The sequence below is a fragment of the Ahaetulla prasina genome, chromosome 1 (genome assembly GCF_028640845.1).
Source record: "Ahaetulla prasina isolate Xishuangbanna chromosome 1, ASM2864084v1, whole genome shotgun sequence".
NCBI lineage: Eukaryota > Metazoa > Chordata > Lepidosauria > Squamata > Colubridae > Ahaetulla > Ahaetulla prasina.
In genome coordinates this window covers 349,689,774-349,702,930 of record NC_080539.1, presented here as the reverse complement: position 1 = coordinate 349,702,930, position 13,157 = coordinate 349,689,774, and the positions used below count along the sequence as shown (strand labels likewise).

General features: G+C 37.0%; 1 protein-coding gene across 3 annotated transcripts in view; it reads right to left on the bottom strand.

Moving 5' to 3' along the window:
- The window catches only part of WDHD1 (WD repeat and HMG-box DNA binding protein 1), a 39,154-nt gene extending 26,080 nt beyond the window's left edge, over positions 1-13,074 (bottom strand). The window contains exons 1-7 of one of the 3 annotated variants that reach the window (XM_058163036.1): positions 13,032-13,074; positions 12,349-12,431; positions 10,529-10,640; positions 8,077-8,228; positions 6,435-6,546; positions 2,577-2,627; positions 1,881-1,976 (exon numbers count right to left, since the gene is read on the bottom strand). In XM_058163036.1, the coding sequence (XP_058019019.1) occupies positions 1,881-1,976; positions 2,577-2,627; positions 6,435-6,546; positions 8,077-8,228; positions 10,529-10,640; positions 12,349-12,422 (597 nt within the window). In that variant the 5' untranslated portion in view covers positions 12,423-12,431; positions 13,032-13,074. Of the gene's footprint in view, positions 1-1,880; positions 1,977-2,576; positions 2,628-6,434; positions 6,547-8,076; positions 8,229-10,528; positions 10,641-12,348; positions 12,432-12,936; positions 12,957-12,996 lie in introns of those variants that run through there. The other 2 variants (XM_058163037.1, XM_058163038.1) reach the window with 2 other exon arrangements.
- Between the last annotated feature and the right edge of the window lie 83 nt (positions 13,075-13,157).

Here is a 13,157-nt window from a genome sequence, read left to right as displayed (position 1 = left end):
GAACAAAGAACAGAGTTTATTTATTTATTTATTTATTATTTAAATTTTTATACCGCCCTTCTCCCGAAGGACTCAGGGCGGTTTACAGCCAGATAAAATAAACAGTACTATTACAAAATAAATACTATTAAAATACCACTAAAAAACTTATTCAATTTGGCCGCAATTAAAATTTAGCAAATAATAAAACCCATTAAAAACCCATTAAAAACCCATAGATAAAACCCATTAAGAACCCATAAAAAACTAACCCAGTCCAGCGCAGATAAATAAGTAAGTTTTGAGCTCGCGGCTCAATTATAGTTGGAAGGGACTTTGGAGGTCTTCTAGTCCAACCCCTGGCTCAAGCAAAAGACCCTACATCAGACAAATGGTTGTCCATTTTGAAAGGCTTCAGTGATGGAGCACTCACAATTTCTGAAGGCAAGCTGTTCCGTTGATGGATTGCTCTCACCGTTAGGAAATTTCTCCTTAGTTCTAATTTGCTTCTCTCCTTAGTTTCCAACCATTGTTTCTTGTCTTGCCTATTGGTGCTTTGGAAAATAGTTTGACTGCCTCTTTTTTACAGGAGCCCCTCAAATATTGGAACAGTGCTATCATATCCCCCCATGTCCTTCTTTAGAGTAGACATACTCAATTCCTATAACTGTTTTTCATATGTTTTAGCCTCCAGCCCCCAAATAATTTTTGTTTCTCTTCTCTGCATTCTTTTTCAGAGTCATATGGATTGTGAAAAGCTTTTCATAAAGTATTGAACCAAATCTCAAGAGATAATAAATGTCAAGCAATCACAAATGTTACGCTGAGTTAGAATAGGGCAGGATTTTAAAATACCTTTGTGAGTCCTCAAGGGCAATAAAGTTCTAATAAATGTCCTATTTCAATCAAACCACTGCATGATGTAACATGCCAAGCATCAGCAACTTAATTTATCAAGCCTACTTTAATGAGAATCTTCTAGCCCATTCTAGTTCAACCACTGATATGACTAGAGTTAGCCTAGATGAGAAATGGGATTTTCACCAAAATTATTAAGACTTCACTTTCCCTCAATCCTCACAATCCAGGGCAAGCATGATATGAAGACACTTGCTTCGGGCTCCTCTGCATGCTCACTTCTTTTCCAGAACCGACTGCTGAAACAGTTTTCTGAATGCAGCCTAAATATAATGGGCTTTGCAGAGAAAGGCTGCTATTAGCTTTATAGTACCATTCATGTGGTATTCTTTATTAGATAACTCTCATCTCCTCTGATATTTTTTTTGTTTCCATTTGCTTTGTCCAGGGGACTACTTCTTGTTCTCCAGTTCTTTTTGACTTTTCTGATGCTTTTCAAAAATGAATTGAATTTTCCTTCCAACTTCTCCCTCCATTGCTGCTAGCTTTTCTCTCTTCTCACTACAACGCTTCTTGCAAATTAACAAAGTTCTCAGAAAATAGGCAAAAGAAATAATGAGTCATTCAAGAAAGCCTGCAACTTTCAGGATCCTGTGACTTCTTGGCATAAAGAAGGACATCTGTCCTCCCCATAGTTCCTCCTATTATTTCCCTTGATTCTTGAAAAGCAGCAAAGAGGAATTGGGGCAATGGGTAATCTGGACTTCCACTTTTTTGCTATTTTGCAGATAGCTTTCACAAGCAAGGAAACCAAGAATGAAGCTTTTGGTGTTGCCATCTACCCACCTACGTAAATCAGCATGCGTGTGCACACATGCACTCACCCCCAGAGGCATCCATATAAAACAGCAGTGACATCCAAATGATGACATGTGTCATCAGTACTGTTTCTTGCAACCTTCATAGCGCATGACTATGTGCACACATACATGTGCACACATGCACACATACACTAAAACAAAAATAGATAGGCATCTTATTACCTTTCCTGTTTTTGGTTGCCAGGCCAGTCTACATAAGGATTTTGCATTTATCACATCATTACATTTTTGCAGCAGCGGCAAGCTTATCTCACAATTCTGGAAGTAAAATAAGATAATGGTCGTTAACTAGCTTGATATAAACCTTTCTGAAATATAAAATATTTTGCAAGTTGTAAGGAATAGGTGTCAGCAGCCATATTGATTTTTTTAACATGGAATACTTACACTGGAACGTTAGAGGTTTAGGGCCATCCAGATACAAAACTCCCTAGATAGTTTTAACAAGTTTTATCAATCTAATTCATGTGTAACAGCCCTGTTTTTCAGTCAACTGCTTTATTTCCAATGTAAATAAAAATTAATCACTGCTTTTCACATTATGATTTTCTTACTAAATCCTGGTGTTTCTGGAATTATTAAGAGTTTTCCACTGACAAGTCAAGTAACAACATGCCTTTTCCATAAAAAGAGATGGACTATCACAATCGATTTTCAAGACAAAACATTCCTAAATGTAGTATTTATAACTCACTATATATGTTAACGTTTGTGTTCCAAGCCTCATAGAATCCAAAAAGGTTTATTCCAAATTGCTAAAAGAATTATAGTCTGCAAGTTTAGTTCCACACTGACACTCCAAACTTGCATTAGGATTTAAATCAAGATTTAAAATGGGAAACAGAAAATATTATTTACCTGTTCTGAAATTTTCCACACTCTGATAGATCCATCACAGCTAGCCGATGCCTGAAAAAGGAATATTTTTAAAGATAATAGCACCTGGCATTACTTACTGCTTAGCATTTACATTTAAAATGGCAGAGTTTAGTATTATGACACTGTATGAAACCACATCTTTGCTGACATCCTTTTCCTGAAACATCCCCCTCTAGAGGAAAATGCTTTTTTTTGCCGAAAGGCAGGATGTAATTTTAATACACAAATTACTATTTATTAATTCATTCACCTGACTGGGATTTCCTTGCCGGTAGGAACCAGCTGGGTGAAATCTGAAACAGGTATTTAAGAATCTTTATTATCCTATTCTAGAAAAGAAATACAGTAAATAAATACAATATATTGTAAAAGCTGGTAGTAAAAACTCTAAAAACTGGGTACTTTTAAACAATCATGCAGCCCAACAAATGTACCTTTTCACCTATTTATGCTATCTGTATATTTGTGATGAAATATATTTAAAAAAGTGAATCCCCAAGTAGGTGGGGGTGCATTTCAGAGAAGCAAGTGGCAACTCAGTCCTAAGACAGCCGTCCCTAATAGTTCACAAAGTATACTGTAGATCAGGGGTCCCCAAATCCTTGGTTGTGGTCCACTACCGGGCCTTGAGTCATTCAGTTTATCGGTGGTTCTCCTCCTATCTCTCTGACAGGTCGCAGACAGTGTTGACAGGGGGGCAGAGGTCGTCCGCGAGGCGCCTCACTTGTGGGGTGCCTCAGAGGTCGATTCTCTCGCCTACCTTGTTCAACATCTATATGAAGCCGCTGGGTGAGGTCATCAGTGGTTTCGGGGTGAGTTATCATCTGTACGCTGATGATACTCAGCTGTACTTTTCCACCCCGGACCACCCCAATGAAGCTATCGAAGTGCTGTCCCGGTGCCTGGAAGCCGTACGGGTCTGGATGGGGAGAAACAGACTCAAGCTCAATCCCTCCAAGACGGAGTGGCTGTGGATGCCGGCACCCCGGTACAGTCAGCTGCACCCGCAGCTGACTGTTGAAGCAGTTAGTGGCCCCAAAGGAGGTGGTTCGCAACTTGGGCGTCCTCTTGGATGGACAGCTGTCCTTTGATGAACATCTGGCGGCCGTCTCCAGGAGGGCTTTTTACCAAGTTCGCTTGGTCCGCCAGTTGCGTCCCTTCCTTGACCGGGATGCCTTATGCACAGTTACTCACGCTCTGGTCACGTCTCGGTTGGATTATTGCAATGCTCTCTACATGGGGCTGCCCTTGAGGTGCACCCGGAGGCTACAGTTAGTCCAGAATGCGGCTGCGCGAGTAGTAACGGGAGCCGCTCGTGGCTCCCATGTAACATCACTGCTCCGCAGTCTGCACTGGCTTCCTGTGGTCTTTCGGGTGCGCTTCAAGATTTTGGTTACCACCTTTAAAGCGCTCCATGGCTTAGGACCCGGGTACTTACGAGACCGCCTGCTGTTACCTTATGCCTCCCACCGTCCGGTACGCTCTCACAGAGGTCGTCTCCTCAGGGTGCCATCCGCCAAACAATGTCGGCTGGCGGCCCCCAGGAGTAGGGCCTTCTCTGTGGGAGCAGCGACGCTCTGGAATGAACTTCCCCCTGGCCTACGCCAAGTGCCTGATCTTCGGACCTTTCGCCGTGAGCTAAAAACATACTTATTTATTCAAGCTGGACTGGCATAATGGTTTTTTAACATTTTAATTGGGTTTTATTGTTGTGGGGTTTTAAATTTTTAAAATTTAAAATTTAAATTTTTAAACATTAGGCTTCTGGTGGCTCCGCTCTCTCCGAAGGACGCCCTAAGGGCGCCCGCGCTGGGATTCTGTAAAAGCCGGCGAAATCAACGGCTGAAAGTACCTTCCCCGGTAAGGAGAAGGGAAAGAGCAGAAGAGGGAAGGGTAGAGCTCTCTCTAGAGGTCCCGTTTGGGGAACTCGAAAGGGAAAGTTCCCTGGAATTCCTTCTGCAAAGCTCCAGCCCCAGTGTGTTTCTGCTTTAAGCAGACAGAGAAGAGAGCGACCACTTCTGCTTCAATTGATTGTTATGGATATTTATAAGCAGACGGAATAAAACACAGGAGATCAGTCATTTAAATTGCAAGTATTAAATCTGACTTCTATTTTTTCTTTTAAAAAAAAAATATTTTTTTCTCTCATCTACAATCAACACAATGAAATAAAATGGCGTTTACTTGTTGAGAAAGTGAAACTGAATGGAGATTTTATCTTATTGTACTGGACTGTGGATTGTTGGATTATTTTAGTTTGTTTAAGTATTTTATAAGGGGATTTTCAGCAAGAACTTTGCCATGAAGGTTTTTTCAGAAGAATGGATTCGTGACTTTATACAGGATTATACAGAAAGAATGTATTTAATTATTCAACAATACGAATTGGGAAAAAATGGAGGCGTTTTGGATGAGAGTTTGGAGGAAATTAACCAAAGTAATCAGGACTTGGAATATGGAATGGATGTAAATAAGCCTTTTTTTAAAAGTTTGGATGAAAAGCCTGAATTTGTGCTACAGGAGGCTGTCTCCCGAAATGGAAAAATTCACAGGGTTAATGCTTTCCAAGAGTTCTCTTTTCGGATTGAGGGAATATACGGCAGTAATTTGTGGATTCTTGGACATAAGGAACTATTAGGAAATATTGTGACTGACTTTTCAAAAGGAGTAATGAAGGAAAGACAGAGACTAATGCATCAAAAATGGCAAGAGACAAAAGTATCATTTTTGAAAGAATTTTTTTTTTTTGAAATATTAACAGAAAAAGATTTTAGCATTTCTGAAAGACAATACGTAAGGAAGATTTGGAAGAAATGGGTTGATTATATGTTTTATAACCATCATAAAAGACTAGATATTTGGATTTATACTGGATTCTGACGAGGAAGGACTAAAGTTGAATAGATATTGTAATTTCCCTGTATTGAAATTTTATAATCTGTTGTATTGAATTTTAAATAGAATATTCTCGAAAGATCTTATGTAAGAAAGACTTGGGGAAAATTATATGGTTATAGAAGTTATAAGGAGATATTTTCTGAACTGGATTGGATTTTTATGCTTTAGTTGGTTTTAAATATTTTAGGATTAATTTGTTCTACTGATTTATATATTTTATTATTGTTTATTGTTAATTTTTTGAAGGATTTTGGTTATATAAGGAGGAAGTCAGAGCTAGAGAGGGAGAATTGGTATAATAGTTTTGGGGAAAAATTTTTTTAGCATATGGTTGTTTTATTTTTAACTATACCTTGTGTTTGTTCCGGGAAGCCAGGGGGGGAGGGGGGAGGGGGTTTGTGAAGGGAGAGGGGTTGGGGGGAAAGGGGGGGAAAAATTTTTGTAAAACTTTTGAATAAAAAAAAAATAAAAAAAATAAATTTTTAAACATTGGCCTTTTTGTAATGTTTTATTTTAAATTTTGATTTTAATTGTATATATATCGGGAGAAAGGCGGTATAAAAATTTGATAAATAAATAAATAAATAAAAATTCGGAACTGGGCCATGGAAGTGGTGGGTGAGGGTGCCCGCACACACACACATTTGCGCAAGTGGCAGGAGCATGTGTCCATTGCTCCTGAAAATGGAGCTGTATTTGTCTGCCGCTCATGCGGAACCATCCCTTCATCGTTCACCCCCCCAACACCAGTTTGCCAAGCTAGGAAGGTTGGGAAATTCTGCTGTAGATGCAAATAGCAGTCCTCAGTCTGGCAAGGTTTTGTCTATAAGTGTGAAAACAATAAAGAAATGCTGCACTGGGGAAATACAACAATGCAAAATCATAGAATTATAGAATATGTTATTAAAAAGCAATGAAAAGAAAGTCTATAGGACATACCAGAAAGGTATCAGCTGGATCCAATGACACACTCAAAACAGGCGCATCATGTCCTCGAAATGTCTTTTGTTGGCTGCTGTTAGTTACATCCACTATTTTCACCAGAAAATCACTAGAGATAATTATATTTTTTTTAAAAAAAGAGTATTTTTAAATTGAATAAACAGGCACTGTACCACCGTTCTAAACAGTATTTTAACTACCTTTTTAGAGTCATTCTTGGGCACACCTATGGACACACAAGTACACATAAATGTTTTAGCAAAGAAAACTGTAGAAGTAAAATCTCTCCAAGTAACAGATTAATTCACATTATTTATTCTAAACTTTTTCATCTGTCTTTGAGTCATTTTTAACTTCTGGTAACTGGCTGACTAGATCCTGCAGTTTTCTTGGCAAGGTTTTTGTCAGAGTATGAATATTCATAAACTGGAATAGATCAGCCAATGAATAGGCATAGCAACTAAGTCAGCCAACTGAGAGCTGAGGCAGACTGGAGCCAGGGCATGTCTTAGTCTGCAGCTTCTGAATCTGTGCAGAGAAACTGAAACCAGTGAGTATGAATTTATCTGCTCTGCTGAAATGAAAATAACTGTTCTCTCCTGCCTTGTATTGTAACTGCTACTATGTTGAAGAAGAATCTATATTGGTATTGTAAATACTTCATCTGTCATTATGTATATAAAGAAGTTAATGAATCCAACTGAATCAGTTATCTGTGTGTGCTTCTGGATTTGATTTTTGCAAGAAACTCTGACAGCTTTTTGGATGTGGTTTGCCATTGTCTGCTTTCCAGGGCTAAGAGAAAGTGATGGGCCTAAGGGTCACCAAGGTGGCTTCATGCCTAAAGTGGAACCAAAATTCAGTCTCCCAGTTTCTAGTCTGATGCCTTAACCATTACATCAAACTGGTTCTAATTTTAAAATCAAACCATGTTAATTATTGATTAAAATAAACAATTATTTAAAGAAAATTCTACCACAAGCACACTTTATTAATAACAAGTCAATTAAAAAACCTGAACTAACCCTAAAACAATTTCCATAAATAAAACAATACAACCTATTTATAACAGCAAGAACTAAAGAGAATGGCTGTGGCAGTTTAAAACCAACTTTTTGAAACTTACTCAACTCACATAGCAAATACTATTGTCTTGCTTGAGTGAAACACTCAACATCAAAATTCTCTTTTACATATTCAGATAACTACAAATCACAGTAAGAGTGCAGAAATAATTTCTTACGACGAAGACAGCTTTCCATACCCCACAAAATGGAATGACTATTGTAAACTGCTGCTATGTCTCTATAAAATGTTAAAAATCTGAGGCAACCTCTCTATCCTAAAGCTTCCAGATATTGCTGGGCTGCAAATTTCATTATTCTGGTCTGCCACTCACTGGCTTCTTAACTTATAAAGTGGAAAATGTAAAATCACCCATCTGGAGGACAGCAGATAGAGGAAGGATGAGTTAAATTCTGTCTCAGAAGATCAATGAGCGGAACATACAAAGTTGTTTGCACAGAATGCTTGTATCTCAGTTAAAGAATACTTCTTTCCCAGCAAATTCAGGTAGGAAAAAGAATCCATAGCTGAAACAGTTTGGGTACTGTTCTTTTCAACTCCCAAATATATTTACCTAGATCCAACAGCTACTTTGCTCCCATCAGCACTGAAAACAACATGGTTTGCATTTGTGGTAAAACGGGTCAAGATACCATCTGGAAGACCTTCTGGGAATGTATGGATTTGGACAGTGTTGTTAGATACTGCAGTAATCAATCTCCCATTCTACAAATAAAGCAGTATTAGGATTATAGCCTAGTCCATCCTTCATTGCCTTGAACAGAATAATATTTCATGTAATTTGACAGATACAAAAGGAAAGTTCTGGGGAAAAAAACCCAGTGATTTCTCTCCAACTGCTTTTTCAAACATTAAAGACACTGATTACACCAAGCAACTGTAGGTGGACTTATTGTACATGTATGGAGATAAAAATAAGGAATCCAACCTCATTTCTGTCTCAGAATATTCATGCAGATTGGAGAGATTACTGCTAAACTAAACCTTGCATTTAACTACTGCCTTAATCTATTATTTTTACCTACAAATGCTATTCTCAAGTTTAGCCAATTATTTTCTATACACAACTCCAAAGCTGAAAACTATAGGACAATATTTAAGGTGCAGAATCATTAGACGTTATTAAGGCTGAAATATATTTACTTAAGGTGATGCTTTAAAACAAGTCAGCCACTACTTTGTATTGCAGGTATATATGATTTCACCCAATATCACATGTTCTTTACCAAATCAAAAAAGTGTCAAAAGTCAGATATTTTACATATTTTGCCTATTTTAGAATATTTTGGTTGTTTAATTCAATTTCTTGTTTTTAAACATCCCTTTTTAATTGAACTTTTTTTAAAAAAACAGGATGACCTAGATTGATGGTTTGCTTTACAAATTATAATGATTCATGTATGTGTATACAAATATAAAGTTAAGGAAGAAACATAAAAACAGGGTCTTCTGAAATATGTAGATGAATGGCAAGAAAGAACCGATTACATACTCGTATTTGAAAGAGTAGGAAACTAACTACTGAACAAGTAGTCACTATTCATCAATAGTGAACAAAGCCTTGGGAGAAAACTGCAAAACTGTGGTGAAGGAAAAAATAGAAGACTGATTGCATTCATAATATTAAAAGCAATTAGATAAATACATAGCACATTAATCATACATAAACATACAAAAATAACCAGACTTTAAATTTGGCCTTCCAGTCTCCCCTTTGGGACTGAGTCTTCCAAGGGATGTGGGGTCGATACATTTTAATTTGGAGGTCTATTTTAAGGGGGGAATTAGAGACTTTGGGTTTTGCAGAGGCTTAAAGCTGATCCAACATCTGTTAAATTTCTAACAGATGATAACTTCAAAACATTCAACCCAGATCAACAGGACAAAAAAGGAAGTGTAGTTTCCACTTGTGATATAAAAATGTCTTATAGAAAGCACTAGATTTGCTTTGACATGCCATATTCACCAGGGGGCAGACTTCATCCAATACTGAATTATGTACTGAAATTCTCTTAGGAATTTTGATCTAGACATCAACAGAAAGCCAAACTTAAAGCTTAGAGACACATAGTAATTCAGGGAAAAACTGTAATTTGTATACATTTGACTTTTTGCATCTGAGCAAGAAGCTTAATAATTTTTTTTAAAATACAGACATTTCTATTATCACTTCACAATAAAATGTAGGTGGTAACTGAAATAAAGAAATTAAATTCCAATGCAATGAATAAATATATCTATTCTATGGAACTGAAATGTTGTAATTTGCAGAAAAAGTTATCACATTTTGCTACCTTAATCCCCAAAATTAATCATTTGAGGTACATGTGATCAGAAAAATAGAAAGGGATGGATGAAAAAGGATAATTTATTTCATTTTACAAGAATTTACAAATATTTGTGAATTTGGTCATAATTGTTCTTCTTAGATGAACAGCTTGACTCGTTTTCAAATCCAATTTAATAACATGTTTTTATGAACTCAAGGCCAGAATCATATACATACGAGAAATTAAAAATTAACACTAAATATTTACCTATCAAGTTTTGGATGCAATGGTTTTGAATCTGAGCCAGGTGATATTTACTGTTTTGATCATTTTGGAAGTATTTCAGTTTCAAAATAACCCTACTGAATTAGAAAAGCTACATTCGGAATGCAAAATCCCTCTAAAATAAAGCAACTTTTTACATGAAAAATAGAGGATTAGTTCACCATTATATACAAGTCTATTCAATGGCTTGGTTCACACCTAATATAAACTTATGTGTTTTGTTTGGATTTTGTTTTGTAATGTTAGGTGATTCCAAGTACTGCAGTTTGGACATTGTGGTTTATGTAATTTAGAATGATGTATGAATCCAGCCAATTGTAGTACAGTTCGCCAATCATGTTTTAGCAAACTAAGCATAATAAATGAATCTAGTTGACGTTCTATCACAAATAACAATTATGCAAATACTGAAAGAAAATACGCTATCATTTGTATCAGTTTCAGGAATACCTTGAGAGCAAATGAGTAGGCTTTTTCGCCTACATTAATGGATTTTGGATCATCATCATCCAGGCTTTCCCAAATTCTTACATCTCCATCACTGCCACAAGTTACAATACAACTAAAGAAACAAAATCAAAATACAGGGATATAGTAACAATATGCATAACTATTTCATACACACACATTCAGAGCTCATTAAAATATATTGTAACAAAAGATACATTAGCCAACTGTATTTTTTTCTTTAAATAACCTCTAAAGAATAATAAATAATGATACAAGCAAAGATGCTGGTCTCAAGTAATGGCATTTATAGCACCCCAGGTTAATTAGAATAGAATAGACTAGAAAAGAATAGAAAAGAAAAGAAAAGAAATTTTATTGGCCAAGTGTGATTCAACACACAAGGAATTTGTCTTGGTGCATAATTAATCTCAGGTATACATATAAAACTCCTACTGTTTTCTTTGCTTTTGTCTTCCTGTCTTAAGTGAATCTGATCAATCTGATTTCTAAACCAGTTTATGACTTACCACAATGTGCAAACCCAGCTAATTATATATATGCAAACCCACGATTCACTTAAGGATAAAAACTGGGAGTACTAGAATCACATCACTAAGCAGCGTGATGCCACGCTTTATGACCATATTGCTTAGTAATAGCAATTAGGGTCCCAGGTGCCATTGCCAGCAACCTATATACATCGACTTATTTTGGTTATTTATTTTAATTATATTGGGAAATTACTTTGGCATGGCTTACATGGTGGGGTGGGAGGGGTATTCAAACCTAGCCACTTTGAAAAGATACTGATAACTTTTTAATGTGCTATCATGAATCCAACACTAGTTTTTCTTCATTCCTTTGCTGCTTATTATTCGGTTATTATTATTATTATTCAGGCACGGATGATCACGGAACATACTTTCCACTCACAAAGACCAGGTGTATGTTTCCAACTAAACTGCAATTGAAATGTGCAAAAATTTTAATACCTATACTCTGCCTTTCTGCACAGTGGTTCCAGTGTGACTGCACATAATATAACATAAAGATCTTCTATAAAGCAGAAAATTGCATATATAATAATAATAATAATAATAATAATAATAATAATAATAATAATAATAGTAGTAGTAGTAGTAGTAGTAGTAGTAGTAGTAGTAGTATTTTAATTTGTATACCGCCCTTCTCCCGAAGGACTCAGGGCGGTTAACAGCCAAATAAAAACAACAGACAAAGTACATACAATATAAATAAAACAGAAACTAAAAAACTTATTCAAAATTTGGCCCAAAATTTAAAACATATTTAAAACCCTAAAAACAAATTAAAAATTAAAACCCATAGAAACATCTAAAAATCCTATGCCAGTCCTGCGCGGAAAAATAGATAGGTTTTAAGGTCGCGGCGAAAGGTCCAAAGGTCAGGAAGCAGATGATAATATAATGGAAATAATCAATGAGATTATAAAAGGTAAGGAAGACCTCAACAACTAGTTTAAAGAACATTGTGATTAGGTAAAGAAGGCTTTTACAAAAACATTCAGTATTTCGTAATTATGAAGGAGTGCCTCATAATTCAACAGTAGTTAGATTCAAAGCAACATTTGAGCTTTACCTTGGGTACTTCACAAAGCATAAAATCATTTGTGTAAAGAGATGCAAATTTTTCATTTTGGACCAGTACTTGGGGACATCTGCCCACCAATAATAATTTGTATGTTTTGGTTGCCTAATTTCATGCAAATAAGCCCTTCAAAAATATTTATATATTTCTGAAGTAAATCACTAGATAAGCAAAGATAAGCTTCCATCACTCACCTTCCAGTATCATTGAAACAGACATCTGTCTGGCCTTCTGTATGTCCATATCTCATTGGTTTTTGTGAGGACATTTTCTTCGCCTATTTAATTATAAAAGGCTTCAGCCTTAATCCATGACAAAAGCAGCATTTTTACATCCTTCAATAAAAACCCTCACTCTAGCAGAAATAGAATGCAAATGTTGAAATAAAACAACTGCAAAATACTGTGCAGGCCTCTCCTAGTAGAAAATGATCTATAGGATCCCTTTTTTTTACTGATGCTGATCATGCAATCCAAAATTTTATCAATTATACGATCATTAGGGCAGCAATATCAGGATCAGGGACAGCAACCCTAAAAGTTATATTTTATTTCAAACTTTCTCAACCAGGTGACCTCCCAAGTGCGCTGCATGACCTCCCTCAAACCACGCTGGATTAGGATGATGGGACATGTCGTCCAATACACCAAGAGGGCACCAGGTTGGGAAAGGCTGTCAATGGCTCAGCTAATACGGTACAACACGCCTTATTCCCTTCCCCGTTGAGGTCACCCCGAGAAATGGCGACCTTCCCCCTCCGGATCCAGCGTAGGAATAGCTACCAGGAAGGGGGACGCTCATTCCCCAAGCACAGCCCCAAAGAGCGGTTCACAGCCCCTCACCGGCAAAGCTACGCCGTCCCGCCGCCCTCACTCACCCGCCGTCCTTCAAGCTTTCCCGCGCTTCACTTCCGAGTGACATCATCAGCGCCAGAGGCTGGGCCGGGCTTTTCTTGGCCCTCTCATTGGGCCGTTGTGCTTTCTGTCCTACGCTGGGTCCCGCC